Here is a 21301-nt window from a genome sequence, read left to right as displayed (position 1 = left end):
GATTCAACCCTTTTAGCATACAGTTTAAAATGGTTCCTCTATAAAACAATTATTTCACATGGTTTTACAGATAGTCAGATGTTTGACATGTCTGATAAGCAGTGTGGTTCTGTACATGTTAGACAGCAGAGTTCTCAAACCCTTTTTTCCCTGGTGGTCCTTGAAGAAAATCTGCTGGTCCTCACTATTATTTCTATTGCAAAATTCCAAAATTGTGTTGGTCCTTTGCAATTTTTGGTGGTCAAAACCTTCCACTTCGGACCACCACTTTTAGAGAACTCTGAAGCATTGGTTCTATTAGACAGGCATGCTCAAGGTTACTTACAAACAGAGCTTATTTTTTACATGTTTAGCGAGGTAGAATTCCACTGTCAGACCAACTATTCATATAGGCTATCTGTCAACCCACTCTGGGAATTATATCAGAACTTTGATGTAGACTGATCCTTTCAGGAAAGGAAAATGACGACAGCCAATTTTGTCATGAAATATTTAATTGATTCTATTAATAATCCTTGAAGTGTGCTAATTCTTGAAGCTCTAGGCTTTTCAAGAATGAGGGGAAAATTAAATTTATTTTGGACTTCCTGTATCCGTCCCACCTGTCGTTCAGACATTGTTTATATATCCTGGTGATGTCCTGTAGAATTCGCCTGTTAGGATTTCAACGTTAAAGCAGATTTAAGTACTTAAGTTTTCTCTGTTAATATTTTTCAGTATTTTATTAGTGTTACTTCTAAAGATTATTGAATAAACTGCAATACCTACATAATCATAGTAATAGGGATGAAAAAACATTTAAAAAGTAGAAAATACCTGGTACTAAAACAGTTTTTGAAAGCCCTACACAATGTATGAATGTGATTCTGTAGAGAAAGGAGGAAATGTTTTCATATGACAGACTCATCATTGTTTGTAAAATAATATCCTCCTGCGGAATAAATCGGTGGAATAAATTGGTACGTCTCTAAAAGGATTGATTGTCAATGTTTGTATGTATGGATCATGAAATATGCAGGTGAAATTTGTCCCCATATTGTCTCTGCTTGTTTGCCTAGAGATTGGTTGTGAATTAGTTTCTTTGTTTAGAAACAGCGACAGGTGTAGGCTGTAGACTATCTGCCACAGTCACCATATGTTGACAGAGATAACCCACCCCTGTCCAGACCTGTTTACCTGTACAGGTATTCTCACCACCCTTCATTGTTGTAAAGATTTGACCCGATTGTGTATTAATAGATGATTCAATAATCAGTTAGCATTTAAATTGGTCCCTGCTGTGCCACTTAAAATGATTAAGTCATCAATTTTAATGATAGTATTATACAAACCTACTCATTTCTTGCTCCTTCTTAATATTCATTGTCTGTAGATTTAGGAAACCTCCTACATGTACCAGCCTACAACAATTATACTCAGAAGTCTATCCAGTTTCTGGTTAGCTCGAGTGTAACTACTTAACTTTTGACATGTACAGTTTATATACCCTCCACTACTTTGAGTACTTTTTGACCGTTGTTTGTTTGTTGGTCTTTTTCTTTCTTAGCCATGGCGTTGTCAGTTTATTTTCGACTTCTGAGTTTGAATGTCCTTTTGGTATCTTTTGCCTCTCTTTTTCTTCCACTTAACTTTGAGTCAAAATAATTATAATTAAAAAAAAATTATTTGTTTTTTCTACCTTCTGTACTTACGCTGTATATAGTGGAAATCTTTTGTGAGAGTTTTTTCGCTAATCTAGTGTTGAAGATTAAAAGATCAAATGTTAATTTGTTATATAGATATCTATAAATTCTTTAATTTGTACTTTTGCATTGTAGTTGTAACAGAAAAACTGTTAGACAAAATTTGTGAATCTTAACATGACAAGTTAGGATATTATTTCTCCTGCCCCCTGGCACCAAAAAAAACCAAACTACATGTATGTTACCTTACTGATTTGCTCTATTTTATATTTTTGAATTGAGATCTTATATAATCAAAATTTGTTTTTGTTCTTTAAAGCCAAACTAGTCTACAATTATTAATGTTTCTCTAACCAGTAAAGATTACAGCTTTTTGCATGTCCTCTCACTATAAAATGTCCAAATAAAACAAGAGGAGCATATTAGACATATTTGTCATAAAATCAATTTAATGTAAAACTGACAATAAATTGACATTACACATGTATATATCAAGTATGATACTTTCACTCAGATCACATGACAAATTAACCCAGTTATATTGATCTGATTGATCATATTCTCTAATGACATGTAATTGTATTATTAATTAAATTGTTAATTCATTAATAATGCAGTCATTTGTTTGGAGTTCTTCTAATGTAGTCTTTTAAAATCTAATTTATGACAAATCAAAGAAATATTACATAAAAAAAAAACACTAAAAGTACTGGACAACCGAAAAAAGACAAAACTACAATGAACAACACCTAGGTCAGAGAGCATTCCTCTACAATTTATGTGAGCATGTGTTTTAGTCTTTGCTAAAAACTTATCTACATTGTAACACAAACTTAGAAATCAAGTTATTCAAAAGACTTACAAAACATTCAGAATATTTATTTCTGGGAGAGAGAATTTAGAATGTTGGTCACCTCAAGTAGACAACAGACCTATCTCCACTCCTATTTTTTATCCCATGAAGTGTTTATAAACTTGTGGTTAATAATTCATTAATCAACATGGAAATCGCTCAGTTGTGAAATATGTATAATAATGAATATATAGAGTCAGAAATTTTTTCTGTATAATCAACTTGTCTCCCCCAATATAAAATGGGCGAGCATTAATTGTGTGAAGTAAGGTACCTATATACACCTAGTTAAATATCACACCTGCAGTCGGCCAATTCTAAAAGTAGAAAGTCTGACAGAATTTCTATCACAAGTAAAAAGATTGATTTTAAGATTTTCTATCAGAGAATCATAGGATGAATAACTTGTAATTATTTACCTGTACAGGTGAAAAAACAGCTGATAAGGTCACCTTTGTTACTCCAGACATTTCTCTTTTACAGTTAACTTTGCATACTATTTATCTTTTTACTTTTTGTACATGAATTATTTGAATTATATACATGTTATAAAGAAAAAAAAGCTAAAAGCACAGTTTTGACTTCAAAGAAAAATTGAATGCTAAAGTGTTTTCTTATTAGAAAGATTACTTCTATCAAGTGTATCTAAAATGAATGTCATTATGCTTCAACAAAAAAACAGTGATGGTGTGGTGAATATTTGAGCACACAAAAACAGTCCTTGTGTGCTGAATATTTGAGCATACAAAAAACAGTCATGGTGAGCACACACATTGAACTGTTTGTTTTTGTCTAACCTGGTATTTGTAGGATTTCAGAAGCAATATGTTCTAGACTTGACCTAATGCATTGTATCTAGTCTTGCTGCTATAATTGATAATCACCACTAAATAGTCTGGTAGCAAATATTTCATGCATAATTAGTTCAGCTGTGTACAGATTGCATGTAACTGAATCTTTCATCCTGATTTATTTCAGATTTCCAGACTTGAAATTTTAGTCTCTTTAAATTAATTGAAAAGTTTTAAGGTCAACCATTAATTTTAGCAATAACATTAAACGGGGAAAGTTTGACAATTGAAATCGATTTTTTTATTCCGACTAAAATGTAAATTATTAAACTTTACTGGATTAAAAAGTCATTATTTTATAATAGATACTAACATTTCAATCTAAATTGTATTTATTTTAAAAGAAAAATAATATTTATACTCAGTTTTGACATGCTGTGTTCCCTATCTACACACAAGAGGTTAACTTGATGGAATTCACCATTTTTATGGCGGAAAACAGACGAAGATATAAAAATTATACAAAGTCTTTATGAAAAGTTTGTTTGAAGTTTTAGTTTACATGTTGTTAAATCCATAGATGTACAAGACATAAAAATGTGAATACATTGGCTGTGTCTGTGTAGAGGGGAATGTCTTCTTAACAGGTCCTCAAGTGCTTATAAGTCAATATTGACCTGAAGCGGCTCTATTTCAAAAGGCCAATTCTTTATTGTATATTCATTTATTTTCATGGGTACCAATTTTTTTGAATCAAGGAAAAATTGTATTTTCTTATATATTTGATTTTGTGGTTTTGCCGAAGTCTGTGTATACAAGATATAAGCCTATATAGAAAACCTGTACTTCATAAACATTTAGATTCATGGTTCAATCAACGAATAATAGATATCCCACAAATAATAAGATGTAAGATTGAAGGGCACGAAGACATTAGTTATTTGTAACGCATTTTGTATACTGTGGATTAAATATTATTCGTGGGATACAAATTTTCATGGATTTCATGGTTAAAGATGAACAACGAATTTAAATGTTCAACGAAGTACATATTTTCTATAGGTTTCTATGCAGACTTTGGCAAAACCACAAAATCAAATATCCAAGAAAGTACAAGTTTTCCTCAATCCACGAAAATTGGTGACCACGAAAATAGATGAATTCACAGTATAAGGAGATGTGGGTACTCATCAACAATAGACAAGGTCACACAAATATAACAAGCTTGTCTGTAATGTCATTGCTGAAATCTTTTCTAAAAGTTATGTTTATTTTTCAGGTATTATCAGCACTAGACATTCTACAACCACCTCACATAGATTTCTTTCATGAAGTGTATCCTTTTAAATAAAACCTACATGTATCTATAGGGGTCCAAACAGTAAAGGTAGGCTTTATTTGGTGTGTGTGTGTTTATATGTTTATATCAGAGATGTAGGCTATATGTCAAAGTAGATTGCTCTGAGGTAAGTAAGTAAGTAAATTTTATTTAGAGTCAGCATGTATATACATAATAACACTGACAAAACATGAGCTCTGGTGAGCTTTTTAACCGACTATCACACACAAAAACACGCAGCATCATGCAAATACTAATAAATAAAAATGAAAAAGCATGCAAATATAATGAAAGCAAATTAATTTTGATTTCTGAGCCTTTAGAGTCAATGCTCATGCGGCAAGCACCTCTATGTGCATTGAATGGGGGAACCTGCAAATCACTTGAATATCATAAAAATACTAACAGACTAAAAAGCATAAACTCAATAAATAAATTAAGCACTGGCATTTAATAGCAGGTATATATAATAAAAGCATAAAAAGCAGAGCAAAAGGCCATAATAAAAAGAAAGAAAGAAATTTCAGCTCTGAGGTCTAACAGTCTTTTGGTGGATGGGTCAGTTCACCCCTAGACCCAGGCAAGTCCTCTAGATGATTGTTATAGGCCATAGCATTCTCAAACAAAAAAACTGACAGATGTCAAGCAATGTTGGACCAATGTGGATGAGACTAAAAACATTTATAGAGTTGTTGAAATCTATGTAGAGTTGACCTACTGACTAATACAACACTTTTCTTAGTAAAGTTCATTATGAAATACTCCAGGTTTGTACCTGTCCTTACAGAATCAGGTGGCTCTGTCTGTTAAGTCCCACGATTTTCAACTGGTCTGCGTCTTATTTTCATGAGAAAAGAACAGGTTGGTTTCCTAATATTATTGCTGACTTTGCCTTTTCTTGTACTTGGTGTTATCAATTTATAGAGAGAAATTTACATTTGTAAGTATTTTCTTATACTTCATTTAACATATAACTCCCATTATCTTTGTACTTAATGAAATATTACATAACTTGAAGTATACATTTATTTCTTTTAACCAATAATAGTTACATTTCAGCCTGCTAACTTAATTTTAAACAAATTTTTACTATTACAGTCTTGAAGTGGGGTTGAAAAAAATTACCATAATGAATATTTTATAAGTTCTTAACCTAATTATATGTACCAAGAAACAAATTGTGGCTGCACTTTGCTATAAATCTCAGTAAATGTATTTGGTCTTAGTTTGAAATTCAATTGAGGATCAAAATTACCTTTCCATATAGACATTTTAATGGAATAATTATATTTAAAGTTCACTCTTGAAGAATTTAATTCATTCTTGTTATATTGAAAAGTTCGTATAAGGTTCCTAATTGGAATTAAATTTTGTGGTATTTGATATTAACTGAAATTTTTTGTTCAATGACGTCATTTATTCCGGGGCCAACCTGTGTAACTCATTCATAAAAAAACAACTTGAGATTGGTCTATAAAAGATATGGCATCAACATGGCAACTTCCCCAAATAACAATATCATAGATATACATGTATGACATAGAAAAACTGCCAATGTTAGGTACATGTAGATATGGTTTTCAAAGTATGTATGAAATACAGCATTTATCCTTAAGGAGATCAAAGTCCATGTTCATTTAGTCCGACACCATTAGGATTATAAAATTAAAACTGAAATAGGATGAGTGATAAAATACATCAGCATTATAAGTTACTTATCAGTTGTTTATGAATGAGATGTACATGTATTTATCTGTTTGATATGGGTCGTACTTAATCAGAAGTGTCAGTCAGTAAAACCATTGTATCAACGTGTACCGTGGACATCGTAAATCGTGACCGTATATTTCGGTGTAAGAATTTGCCTATCAGAGGTAAATAAGGTATGAATATAAACGGAAGATAAATAAAGTTATCACCTATTCATTATTGTTATCTCGTGGTATTCCGTGGCTTTGTTGATTGTTATGTGTTGTGACTGACGGTACGAGGGACTATACCACATTTTTACTGTAAAAGTACTGATTAATGTTGTTCTCTTCCTTGGAACATAGTCCATTTTGATAAGGGTAGCGTAGCCCTTGGAACATAGTCCAGATTTATGGTGCATGGGTTTTGATAAGGGTAGTGTAGCAACCAACTTAAGTAAAATTCAGGTTTCAGTTGTGTTGTTCAGATGTTTTTTGTCACATTTGATATCATTCAGCTCATAGTACCCATAGTATCAAGGAAAATTTGATTGTATTCACAATATTTGGGAATTACTAAAAACACAAGTTTGACTTAAAAAAATTAAGATGCTAGTTTTACAGTGAGTGATAAGAAATTTTAGCAGTAAAAAAATTTAATAAAATATAAAATGAGTTGTTCTGACCTGTCACGTTTTACACTATTAATAATTGAATTCTGATTTTTCATTATTTTAAATAAAAAATTCATCTAAAATGTTTGTCTACCGTAGAGGTACATGTATTTAACCTGAAGGTATAAATCAGATTAAGATCTTTACTACAGGTATAATTGTTACTTCATTCATTATGTTTATAGTAGCCAGGTCATGAACCTTGGTCTAATAATATCAAGATATATATCCTACAAATGGAACATGTATTGTAAACATATCAATTTTATGGCCCTTTTATATTTCTAACAGGAGAAGTAATAGGTCTGAGATATTTGGCTCTAGTTCTATATGTTCAATATATAAGAATAAAACTGTTTATGATATATCCAATATAGTTACATTTCTCTCATGTCAATTCTGTGTAAATTTACTAAATTACTACATTTACAAACTATTTGCAAGCACTTGTCCATTTCTATTCCTAGGGTACTGTGTACTTTAATATGTGATCCAATTAAAAATCACTATTTCACTGATATATATAATGATAAAGATTTTTGGTTTCTCTTGCCCAAATATATACACCTGTATTATAACACACAATAAATCCCTAGCATTCAGTTATATAGCTAAAGTCGGTCACCTCTTGTAAATTGTCACTTTGAACTGCTTAATTAGAGACATCATAAGTATGTCAGCTCACTGGAAAATGTTTTTTTTTACCATGGTTCAATAACGGTAAAAAATTAAATTTTTGATGAATTCAGGATAAAAATATGAAGAAGCATCCTTGTCAATTTTGTAAAAATTATTTCCCATACTTGATACAAATTTGATTATGTTATATTGTGAAATTCATTTACCATATTTGCATAAACAACCTGCTCTGTCTTGCTTTGAAGCTCATTAGTCGATCGCCTTTAGCTATCTTTAGGTTCACTGACCCCAGAGCCATCAATGTAAATGATTGCTTGGATCAATTAACTGGCAAATGGTATCGGATTTCTATTCCAACACTCTTAATGTCATCTGGCCTCCCTTAGTAAGCTGTAGGTGAAGGTCACGCTTCATTTGAAGCCAATTTCATGTGTGTCCTACCTCAGGGTGAAATAAATGTCAGAAGGTAACAGCCCTGTCCAATGTTATAGGGTGGAAATTCATGTCCAACCTGTAGGGTAGCTAATTTGATAGTTTCTATAAGATTGTATGTGGTAGGAAGGTCATCAGGTCAAAACACTCAACCATAAAGATTGCTGACCAAAGGAAAAATTAATAATTTATAGAAATTATTTACAAAGGGTTGCTGCATGCCTATTTGTAACTCAAATTTTTTGGCAGGTGCTTGGTAGATAATTTTAACAAAACTTAATTAGATATTTAGAGTTATACCTTCTGAGACCTGAAATTATTTTATTGAAAATAATTCACTTTACAAAGTATACAACTGTTCAAAAAAATGTTTGTTCTTCATTAATAAAACATCTATTAATTGGAAAAAAACAATTTGTTGACCTCTAAAAATTGACAAAATTGTGTAAAAATTTGCACCTGTCCTAAGTCAGGAACCTGATGTTCAGTGGTTGTCGTTTGTTGATGTTGTTCATAAGTGTTTATCGTTTTTTATATAGATTAGACTGTTGGTTTTCCTGTTTGAATGGTTTTACACTAGTAATTTTTGGGGCCCTTTATAGCTTGCTGTTCGGTGTGAGCCAAGGCTCTAAGTTGAAGACCGTACTTTGACCTATAAAGGTTTACTTTTACAAATTGTGACTTGATGGAGAGTTGTCTCATTGGCCCTAATACCACATCTTCTTATATCTATATAAAGATTAAAATATGTCCTTTGAAAAATAAACTCATATAAAATTGAATGAACCCCTATACTTTAAAGGGATGTACATGTATATATTTCTCATGAAGACAAAAATTTGCCCTCTTTTTTTGGTAGCTTTTGTTTTTGTAATAATAGGTGGCCAGAAGAAACTTCATCAAATAAATACTGTTCTGCTTGAAATGATACAAAATAGCATTGCATTCTGGCATATCTGAAACCAAATATTTAGTGAGATACAGACTGAGTGAAGTTTTCTTGTAATTGCACATCTTGCAGCCTACAATAAGTCAGGCATAATATCTTTATAACTACAGATCCCTGAAAAAATGTCTAGACACTATAATTAAAGAACACCTGAATAATGTAGTATTTTTTACCTTCAATTTACTAACAGAGTTAAGGACAAGGGTATTAATGATCAGTTATGTCTATTGATTACAAATTTTTCTGTACCTTATGATTTTAATGACGAGGATTTTAGAAGAGTGAAAATGGCCATAATGGAGACAATTAGACTTAAAGCTATAAATCATAGATGGATTATAAGATGTTATTGTATGACAGACAGACATTGGCAAAGAATATATAACAAGTATAAGATAAACCAAGAGGGGAGTTAGCAGGATTGGGTGTACCTACTTTACACCATGATATTACATCAATGCTTTCAATGAGTTTAGAGAGAGGTCTTACAGCAATTTAAACTTTATTTCATGGTAAAGCATGCATGATAAATGCAGGATATTCAGTAATATTTAATGGCATCATGGTAATTAATTTAAATAAGAAGTTAATTTAATGATATCCATTCACAGTAACCCCTGGCAAACAAAATCACAAACCTTATCACATATTTCTAGATTTGGCCCTTTATACTTCCTGGTGATAAGCTGAGGGTTATTCAAAGGAACACCTTTTTATGTTTTGACCTCCTAAGTAGCTATATATAGGGTTTCAATAGCTTTACTTGGAAGGAAGTTTAACCTGGTTCAAATTAAGATCAAGTGATGACACAAAATCTACATTAAGTATTTGATATACAGATGTAGATCAAGGTCTTTAAAAAAAGGGGGCCCCAAACTTAAGGTAACGTTTGGAGTGGGACATGTCAAAATTCTATGCATTAACCATTTACTAATATGTTGCTCCATAAGGGAGAACTCCCTCTATCCCCTAAATATACCTCTGATATATAGGCTGTTAAAAAATAAAGATTCTAAAATAAAATTTAACAGAATGAAACAAGACTGAAGAGTACTAAAAAATAACCTAGATAAGTTTTAGGCTTCAACCTCTTAAAAGACCCAATAAGTTCCTAAAACGGGCATTTGAAGGTCCGCGGGTCAAACATTAAATAATAGTACTACCACACAAATATCTGAAAAGTTGTTAAACCTAAAAAGAAATGGACTTGAATTCAATCCCAGTGGTTCATTTGTTACCCTCCATTTTTACCATAAAAGGTTACACTAGGGATTTCCATGATGGACATCAAATATACAAAAGGGAATTGGGATGAAAACCAGGGGAACTCCATAATACTAGACAAACTAAAACAAGGGGATTCTGATGAATTAATTGTAGTTGTAACAAAGAAAAAAAACCTGTATAGTCGACCATAAATATCTGTTGTATTAAGACGTGTAGTAATAACCTTCAGCATGTTATAGGTGTCCATCATTAGGTCGTTTAAGGTCAATACACTTATAACGTACTGTGTATGAGTCTACATTTATTGATAGAAAATGTACTGAGCTACATTTTGTACATGGCATTGTTGTAAGATTCAGTGTTTGGATGTACCATCTGAATGGTGGGACTGGTTAATAAGTTCGAGCAGATTTGATAGAAATAAAAAATTAAAATTGAAAATTTACTGAATACAAATAAATTAATATGTTGATGCAACATATTTTTCATTCCATGCTAATTGAGTATTAAAATCTTACATTAATGAAAAAAGAGATAGGAATGATATTGAAATTTTTTTTACTTAAAAATAATGAATATAAAAAGGAGATGTTTCAGTAATTACCAGACATTTACCCTAAAACACACAATATACAGTACAGTAGATAGAAAAACACACAATATACAATACAGTAGATAGAAAAACACAAAATATACAATACAGTAGATAGAATGACACACAATATACAGTATGGTAGATAGAATGACACACAATGTACAGTACAGTTAGATAGAATGACACACAATGTACAGTACAGTAGATAGAATGACACACAATATACAGTACGGTAGATAGAATGACACACAATATACAGTACGGTAGATAGAATGACACACAATATACAGTACGGTAGATAGAATGAGACACAATATACAGTACGGTAGATAGAATGACACACAATATACAATACAGTAGATAGAATGACACACAATATACAGTACAGAAGATAGAATGACACACAATATACAGTACAGTAGATAGAATGACACACAATATACAGTACAGAAGATAGAATGACACACAATATACAGTACAGTAGATAGAATGACACACAATATACAATACAGTAGATAGAAAAACACACAATACACAGTACAGTAGATAGAATGACACACAATATACAGTACAGAAGATAGAATGACACACAATATACAGTACAGTAGATAGAATGACACACAATATACAGTACAGTAGATAGAATGATTGTAGTTATGTTATAATTTGTTCCAACATTCTCTGTGATATTGAACAATAGAATAAACTGACAGTTTATTGGACTAAGTGATTTAATTTATTTAAGAGAAACCTTGCAATTGGATTGATTGATTGGTTGTTGTTAAACACACAGTGGTGTTTGTATTTCATGCATATTCAGATTGATAAAAGTACATTTGCAGGAAAACTAAAGTGAAAAATTCAGGTTCAGGAAAATTTTGTAAATAATAAAGAATATATCCTATTACTATTAACTTATGTTTTATAAGTGCAATGATATATTCTAAGAAGCCCGGAGGACCTGAATGTTTTTTTCCTTTGTTAGTAAGATTTTTCAATGTCATTGTGTCTGGCCCAAGGACAAAGTTTGTCACCAGTCAGGAAGTAAGAAAAAGTTACTACCATGTGTTTTACTATTATCTAGATTAAATATCTTTTAGAAAACTCTGTAATGATGCATTGAAATAGACAGATTGATGGTGTGATGTGTTATGATGTATCAGCATGATAAAACAATTGATTTTATAATGTTTTATGTCAGGACTTTGTCATTTTATTATTGTTGATTGATAAAAAGATATGATTGTTTCTAATACAAAAATGAAAAGTGCATGTTATATATTGCTTGTAATGCACACTATTGAAGAGGGTTATGTGTTTCATTGTGATTGCGACTGCACACCGTATAAGGTGGGGGTGGGGGCAAAATTTCATACAGCTAAAAAATCATGTTACATGAACACTGTAACTGTGATGGGTTTTGAAATTTCTACCTGTCATACAGGGGTAATGACTCAGATTGGCCACAAATGGGTCTCTCTTGCGGTGGACATGTTGTTTCGTTTGCTTTAGCTGAAGACCTATAAAATAAAAAAGAATATATATAAACTTGAATGGCAATAAGTTATTCAGGGCTGGTCTTTCTGGATAGGTGAGAAAAGCATGTATAAATGTATTAATGTATTAACCAAGAATTGAAGGAAGAAGCTTTAGGGGGGTTGTTCAGGGAAATTCAATGACCTGTAACAAAACAATTGACTAAAATATAATACACTTGAGTTGTGGCTGTATATAGACTTGTGATCTCTATATAGAACATATAAATCATACTATTAGAAGAAATTTTGAATACTTTTATTTTGATTATATTCAAATTACTTGTTATTAAGAAACTCCAAGCTTATTTCATAAATACATTTGATAAGCTTGTAACCTTTGTATGAAATAACTTTTATAAAGCTCTTTAGATTGGATTTCCAGCATTTGATGATAAATGTTGGATAGGATTTTTAGACTTTTAAGATAGGATTTGGGATAAACTTGTGGTTTGGATCTCGGATAAAACCACCTACTCTGAGATAAACTTGTGGATAAAACCACCCACTCTCTTTCTTCAAACAGTTTTGTGAAAATTTACATCTTTGATATATATATTCTGTTGAAATGTTTTGTCAGAACTTGAAAGCTAGTTTATTTTTTGCTTCATAGTGAAGAAAATCAACAAGCACATTTCTCACCTTATAATATCATTGACTGTTTACTAAATGGATCAGTAAGAAAACTGACAACCAGTAGAAAATGTTTATTACATATGTGTATGAATGGAAAACATTTTACAAGCCTGTATGTTTTTGTCATTTAAAATAAACAGATTATTTTGACATGATTGTGTTTGGCATTGAGGATTGACAGGTTTTATATAAAGGTATAAAAGACCCTGAGTAATGACAAATTTGTTGATAAGTTATGTAATTAACATGAAGTTTATAGTACTTGTACTAAGGCGCTAGTATTGAACATTTAATGGGTTGGAGATTAATCACTTTGTTGTTCATTAATTAACGGAAGTTCATAATCAAGGTTTCTATTGATTTAAGTGCAGTTCAATTCTATTATTTCACTCCTTTGTTTTTATTTTTTTCCTTTTATTTTTACATGAATAGTTCGTCGGCTCTTGATAGTTCTTTGTTTAAGACATTTTTTTTTAACAGGAAGAGGTTGTAGAATCTTGATGGTTCTTTGTTTAGGAAGATTTTTTTTTAACATGAACAGTTTGTCGGTTCTTGATGGTTCTTTTATTGAAGACGTTTATCAGTCTGATCAGGGTCTTTTGTTGTCATTTGTTTTCTAGTTTTTCGCAGGGCATGCATGAAGGACACGAAGCTTGATACTTATCATACAAAGAAAACTTGTTAACATTAAATTAATATTTCAAGGAGATTATGGAAAAAAAAAGTCTTTGTTAGGGAATCTGATATGTTGACATTGATTTTTTTTGTCTTTCGTTAGGGACATTGAACTATAGAGACATGCAAACAGGATGACACTTTGTTTCCATGGTGATGCAAAATCAAAAACATTTGTTCCATATTTAAGGGAATCGATACAGTGGAGCTTGATAGATTTTTATTTGAAGAATATAAAGAAGATCATATTTCTTCCCCAGTAGAACAGATTTTCTTTGTTTTCATCCAAAAACTTTTGATTAATTTTATGCAAATTATTTCTAATTTGACAGATAATTGCTTTAATTAAAAAACATGTTGAAAAATGAGAGGAAAATAAGCCATTAAAATGTACTTGTAAATAGTCGTAATTCACCAGAGTTATTATAATAAAGGCAAAGAAGGAAGATTTTTTTTGTTTGAAAAGTGGATTAAGATTTGAAGATTAGAAAGTGACTTATTTACATAATTTTTCTTGAATAACATCATAAATAAGTATTTAAAAACAAAGTATCAGTTCTATATTAAGATGAACTCTCTGTACATGTAGTCCTTAACAAAATAATCAATTGTAAATTGATCAGTAAAATGTCTTTGTCATTTGTTTGTCTTTTATCCTTATAAAATTATTGTTTATAATTCAAATGATGGTAAAACTCTTTGTTTGGTTGGGTTTTTAGGCTTCCGTCCTCTAGGACAATGACACAATACAATGTCTCAACAGATTTTTTACATACGTAATTGCTATTATGCTATTACCACTATTGTTTTACGTCAGGTGAAGCCTTCAACTTTAACATCGTGAAGTCATATAGAAAACTAATTTTCTGTTGTTCTTAAAAGATATTAACAATTTCTTGTTTGCTTCCAGATTTTACAAAGTCATGATATGTTATTGTATTATGTTTGTTATTTGTATATTTTTCTTTGAATTATACATTTTGTTAATTTATATTATAATTTATCAATGTTAATGTCACTTATATAATGTAAGACTTTTTACTTGTTATACAGTTATGGATTTTGCTTTAAAGTCTGTACTCTAACCTATGCGAACTTCTGTCTCTGGTGGATATTTGTCTCATTGACGATCATACCACATCTTATTATCTTATATGTATTGTCTTTTAGGTATAAAAATTAATTCATTTTGGTTAACATTGTCTTTAATGCAAAATTTCACATTGTGAGTTTTCCTTAACCAAACCTTAGATATGTGTTGACAGAATTAATGCAAAGTGATCTGCATAAAATCATCGTTTCACCACAACCTCTCACATCGGACCACGTCAAAGTCTTTCTATACCAAATACTCAGAGGTAAGCATTATAAAAATCATCATTTCACCACAACCTCTCACATTGGACCACGTCAAAGTCTTTCTATACCAAATACTCAGAGGTAAGCATTATAAAAATCATCATTTCACCACAACCTCTCACATTGGACCACGTCAAAGTCTTTCTATACCAAATACTCAGAGGTAAGCATTATAAAAATCATCGTTTCACCACAACCTTTCACATCGGACCACGTCAAAGTCTTTCTATACCAAATACTCAAGAGGTAAGCATTATAAAAATCATCGTTTCACCACAACCTCTCACATAGGACCACATCAAAGTCTTTCTATACTTAATACTCAGGTAAGCATAAAATCATCGTTTCACCACAACCTCTCACATCGGACCACATCAAAGTCTTTCTATAGATACCAAATACTCAGAGGTTAGTCTAACAGGGATTTACTGGTGTTCGATTAAAAGCATCGTTTCACAACAACCTCTAAAAGTATTGAAATAGTCAAAGGTTTATTAGTGTTAAATAGCAGGGTGGAGGGTTTGGTACAAGTCTTTCTTTTCTACATGGTTTATACATACATCAGGATGGTCATATTAGCTGGGCTGAGGGTGTTTTAGGAGATTTTTTGTTCTCTACAACTTCAAAACAGTATAAAAGTTATAAAATCTTTATTCAAAATGCCCAGAGATACATCTTAAATCTGTAATTGTATTGGCCTGGATATTAGACATGGAAAGTTTCAACATACTTGAATCACATGTCAAAAGCCCTTCAGATCCAATATCCTCCTACCATGTATTTATAATGCACATATTTCAACAATACTATTACAATAATTTTTTCCAGCAATTTTCAAGATTTTCATGTGTAGAAAAATGACATGAATATACATGTTGAACTTTGACATCCTCTTATATTTGAATACACCATGTGCTAATATTCTATAAAAAAAAATATTCAGGAAAATATATTTGGCCCTTATTTAAGAAAGTGTTAAATATAAGAAGATGATATTTTTAGATTGAACCATTTTGATACTGAAAGGTTCTTCATACCACCTTATGTTTTATATTGCAAAAAATATTTTTAAACATTTACTTGTAAAACATTTTCATCTGTGCAACATTATAGATTTTCAAATAATTTGATAATACATTTCCTCCCTGAATTACTCATCTATTCTAGGAAGAGATGATTCGTTTCTTTGTTTACCGAAACTCTTTTTATACGAAGAAGATATTTCTTTTCTGTGTTTCTTAAAACTCTTTTTATACAAGAAGATAATTCTTTTCTGTGTTTCTTAAAACTCTTTTTATACAAGAAGATAATTCTTTTCTGTGTTTCTTAAAACTCTTTTTATACAAGAAGATAATTCTTTTCTGTGTTTCTTAAAACTCTTTTTATACAAGAGGAAATATGGACCAATAGAGATAAGATTTAAATCAATGTTCATCCACTTCAGGATAGGAAGGCTGTCCATCTTTTACTTTATAGACTTCCGGACAGTCGAGTGGTAGTATATATGTTAACACTACTGATCGTCTGATTTCGGTCATATCCTGGTTAATAGGGATGATATTAACTGACTAAAAGTCGTAGGTAAACATCACACCATTTCCTATGTGGAAATTGGACATTGTTTAGTGTCTTTATAAATCATCTTCTAACTCTCTACCTGTAAATAACTTCTATCTTTAGACAAAAGATATTTTATGTATAGTCATTTTGTGACGGTGAAGTTTACATGTAGCGGTACTGGGAGGAAGTTTCTGTTTATAAATGTGTAGGATTGATATTTGTTCAGTAGTACATGTTAAAGTCAGGTAATCCCCCCTCACTGACTGATGGAAAACATTATCTGTTAGTTAAAGGGAAGTTTATTCACATTTCATAAGTATCAACCCAACTACAAGTTTTGACCTTATATTTGGAGATAGTCAAACTGAAAATGCATTTGGGAGGGTGGGAGGTGCTGTATTTATAAAAAAAAACAATTGTGTATAAATTCTGATGTATTAGTCAACATCTACTGTAGTGTAGATTAGTCAACTTCTAGCTATCAATCCTTTCTGACATACATCTTGCTCAAACCAGGGTTAGGGGTGTTGAACACGTTGATTGCTTCATTTTAATTTTGAGTTGAAGAACATCTATAAAGGGACTGTTCCTTTGCCTGCATCAACATTACATGTAACTGATGCTGATTTTTAATTCTGTGTATAACTTGATCTATAAATAAAAATATTTTTAAGATGATAATCGTGTCACATCTTGTTGAACAAGATATTTGTTAGTATTTTTTTTATAGGTGACATATTTTATGACAAAGAGAAAAATCAGCTAGAATTTAAATGCTGCCTTCAACTATTTTGTAAACTGAACTCTGATATAGAAAATGTGTCAGTGACTTTAGTGAACTGACACACAAATATATTTATTATTGGATAATAATATTATTTTATTTAAACTTTTAGTAAGAGATAATTGACGATTTTCATTGAAAAACAACAGGCTTAAGATAATATCAGTTGAGAAAGTAAGGGTTATATCTGAGGCTTTTAAGTCTGTCAACAACAACAATTGAACTACGTTTTACTTAAAAACTTAAAATCCGGTTAATATTTTGATAAGCCTATTGTTTACATCTATATTAAAAGGTTCTTTCATGAAATGATAATTTACTAATAATAAGGATAGAATATGAAAAGATCTAAAAAAAAATAAGTGAAGTGATGTTTGAGGTAAATATCTAAGAAAGGATAAGTTACCTCGAGAGGGAACAACACTGAAGGCCAAACTTACCACATGTAAACTGTAATCAACTTTGTGTAATAATGAATGATAATGATTTTTTCTGAAACAAATATCAATGTACTTATCCATTTTTCCTGGATTTAATTTTAAGGGAGAGATTATGAAAATTTATTGTTTTGAATTTACAATCTAAGATAATTGCTCTTATTTTTTATGCCCCCGCCGTAGGGGAGCAGGCATTAAGTTTTACCCTTGTCTGTCTGTATGTACATACGTACGTCCCAAAATTGGTTTCCGTTCTCTAACTTTAGTTTGCCATAACCAAATATTATGAAACTTATACACAATGCTTATTACCACAAAACACAGATCAAGTTTGAATTTTGGTGGCGTCACTTTTACCGTTCTAGAGTTATTCCCTTTTACAAATGGAAAAATTCCTGAAATATTTGTTTGTGTTCTCTAACTTTAGGATGCCTCAACCAAATGGTATGAAACTTATACACACTGCTTATTATCACAAAACTCAGATCAAGTACAAATTTGGGTAGCGTCACTTTTACAGTTGAGTTATATCCCTTTATAATGTTATATGCAAGCGAGGGCATCATCTGTGTCCCATGAACACATACCCCATTTATTTTATTCAGTTATGATCAATATACTATATAATATTTGCTGCATTAAACTTTCTCTTTGAAGTAACTTTCATTAGGATTGCTAAGCTATAAAGTTCATTTTTAAAGAACACCTTTGTTTCTTTGATAAAAGATTATTTCAAAGTTTATCAAGAATTGTCTGGTGTGCAACAAATCCTAATTATCTGCCTTTTTCTGTTGCTAAATCATAAATGTATAATTATATGGGGAGTAAAATAAAAATACACCTATGGGGTAGCCAAATCTATCTCTTTTTAAGCCCAGCATTCTTTGAAGGATTTGGCTCTAGTCATTGTTTATATCAAGAATATAATGTACATGTATTTTTCAACATTTTGTTTTTCTTTTTTAGGATTAAAATACCTTCACTCAGCCAGGGTATTACATCGAGATATTAAACCAGGAAATCTACTAGTCAATAGTAACTGTGTTTTAAAGGTAAATATTGGCTTATCTTGGAGAAAGCGTTCAGATGAAGAACAGTTAAACCAAAGGTCTTTTCTTAGTAATGTGTTCTTACGTACATCCCCTTTATCAATTAAATACACATCATATACCCTTGTTATTATTAATTTCCATTATTTTTAAAGTGAGTAACAATTTTGTTTAAACCTGCCTGCACATACATATCTACGAGTTCTAACTGACATGTTTTTATGCCCCATTTATGGGCATTATGTTTTTTGGTCTGTGCATCCGTTTGTTCGTCCATCCGTTTGTCTGTCCCGCTTCAGGTTAAAGTTTTTGGGTAAAGTTTCTGGTCCAAAGTAGTTTTTGATGAAGTTGAAGTCCAATCAACTTGAAACTTAGTACACATGTTCCCTATGACATGATCTTTCTTATTTTATTGCTTAATTAGAGTTTTTACCCCAATTTCACGGTCCACTGAACATAAAAAATTATAGTGCAAGTGGGGCATCCGTGTACTATGGACACATTCTTATCTTACTATTTTCCCCCATTGAATTTGATGATCTGATGTTAATGTTAGATCTTGTTTAGAAAATAAAATTAAGAAGATGTGGTATGATTGCCAATAATAAAACAACTCTCTACCAGAGACCAAATGACGTAGAAGTACACAACTATATGTCACGGTACAGACTTTAACAATGAGCAAAATCAATACCTCATATTTAGCTATAAAAGGCCCCAAAATGACAAATGTAAAACTATTATTTAAAGAAGAGCTGTAACAGTCTATTCTTTGAAATATAATTTTTATATAAACATTTTTTTCTAAACTTGTCAATTTAGTCAATGTTATAGTTTGAAAATAGTAAAAGACACTAATGTACTTTGTATATTGTTGGAGAAAATATTTTGACCTGAACATCTTTTTTTTATTGATTTGTTTGGTTGCTGTCTTGTATATTATTGGAGAAAAGATTTTGACCTGAATATCTTTTTTTATTGATTTGTTTGGTTGCTGTCTTGTTGAGGTGTACCCAAACAATCTTTGATTAGTATGTATGTTTGAAGTTGAATAATAAATAAGACTTGACCAGACTTTAATACTTTTCCTTTATTTTTCAGATCTGTGATTTTGGCCTGGCTCGGATAGAAGAACCAGATGAAAACATTCATATGACTCAGGAAGTTGTAACACAATATTATCGTGCTCCAGAACTTTTAATGGGTGCCAAACATTATAGTTATAGTGTTGATGTTTGGTCCGTAGGATGTATATTCGCAGAATTATTGGGACGAAGAATACTCTTTCAAGCTCAGAGTCCAATTCAGCAGGTTTGTAATTATTTGTGTTCTTTGAAAAAGTTTGTCTTTTGTTGTCCATCGATCACTGCAAGGACAAAGATGGTTTAAAGTACCCCAAAATCTGTTGCCATGGTCCTTTTGATTGTTTAAAATCAAATTGAGAATGGAAACACGGAATGTGTCAAAGAGACAACAACCCGACCAAAGAGCAGAAAACCAATGGGTCTTCAACACAGCGAGAAAATCCTGCACACTGAGGCGAGAAAAATGCTCAAATAGAAAAGATGGCTGTGCTGAACTGTGGTCATGATTCACTTGTCATGCATATGTTGTCCAAAAAAACACTGACATCTTTCATGGGTGTATGCATGAAGTCATGTGACACCAAGAAAATGTTCAATTTCATGTGAAATTATAAGTGGATAAAAGAGGAGGCAAGAGTATAAATTTGGCAATCTTTGGTAAAATGATCTGTCTAAGAATAGATCAGAGGGAGAAATCATAGATGAAAGATAACACTTTCTTCTGACATGTATTGGGGAAGACCGTCAACTTGTTCTTAACATGATCCTGCAGTGTCATTTTACTATTTCCTTGATATTTGCAGTTATTATATTAAAATCTTGGAAACAAATTCATTATTGAACAGGAAAGAAAAGTTGTAAAAAGTTTAGCGAAAAAGTTTCTTCTAATAAGGAGAATATAAAGTACTTACCAAATAAACTTAACAAATTATATATGATCTTAATCTCAAAGTCACAGTGAGGCCTTCAACACAGTGCAAAAAAACTGTCACCTCACTGCAAGTTTAAGACAGTCCCCAGCACTGGTTTAAGCGAAATTCTTAGCAAAATGATTCAGATGGACTTTGTAAGATGGATCACCTCCAAATTTGATGCGGTCAATAATGTGCATACCCGGGCCTGCTATGAATATTTTGTCTAGCTATTGTAAATACTGAGAAAAATGTTCAGCATTAAAATGGATGGAGAAAGTTAAAGTCAAACAATTGATTTCATAAAGACATATAAAAGTTCTTCAAGACATTATTGGATTTTTTAAATTAGAATAATGGACTTTTTCTGGGAAGTGGTAATATAAGAAATGTAAATATTT

General features: G+C 31.3%; 1 protein-coding gene across 1 annotated transcript in view; it reads left to right on the top strand.

Moving 5' to 3' along the window:
• Nucleotides 1-21301, top strand: part of LOC127712271 (serine/threonine-protein kinase NLK-like) — a 43626-nt gene that overhangs the window by 3953 nt on the left and 18372 nt on the right. Inside the window, exons 3-6 of the mRNA XM_052218651.1 lie at nt 4606-4661; nt 14967-15073; nt 18822-18907; nt 20006-20215. Coding sequence (XP_052074611.1) covers nt 4606-4661; nt 14967-15073; nt 18822-18907; nt 20006-20215 — 459 coding nt within the window. The remainder of the gene's footprint in view (nt 1-4605; nt 4662-14966; nt 15074-18821; nt 18908-20005; nt 20216-21301) is intronic.

Source organism: Mytilus californianus, unplaced genomic scaffold (genome assembly GCF_021869535.1).
Source record: "Mytilus californianus isolate M0D057914Y unplaced genomic scaffold, xbMytCali1.0.p SCAF_8, whole genome shotgun sequence".
Lineage (NCBI taxonomy): Eukaryota > Metazoa > Mollusca > Bivalvia > Mytilida > Mytilidae > Mytilus > Mytilus californianus.
The sequence above is the reverse complement of the archived record's forward strand: the minus strand, read 5'-3'. Positions and strand labels throughout refer to the sequence as shown.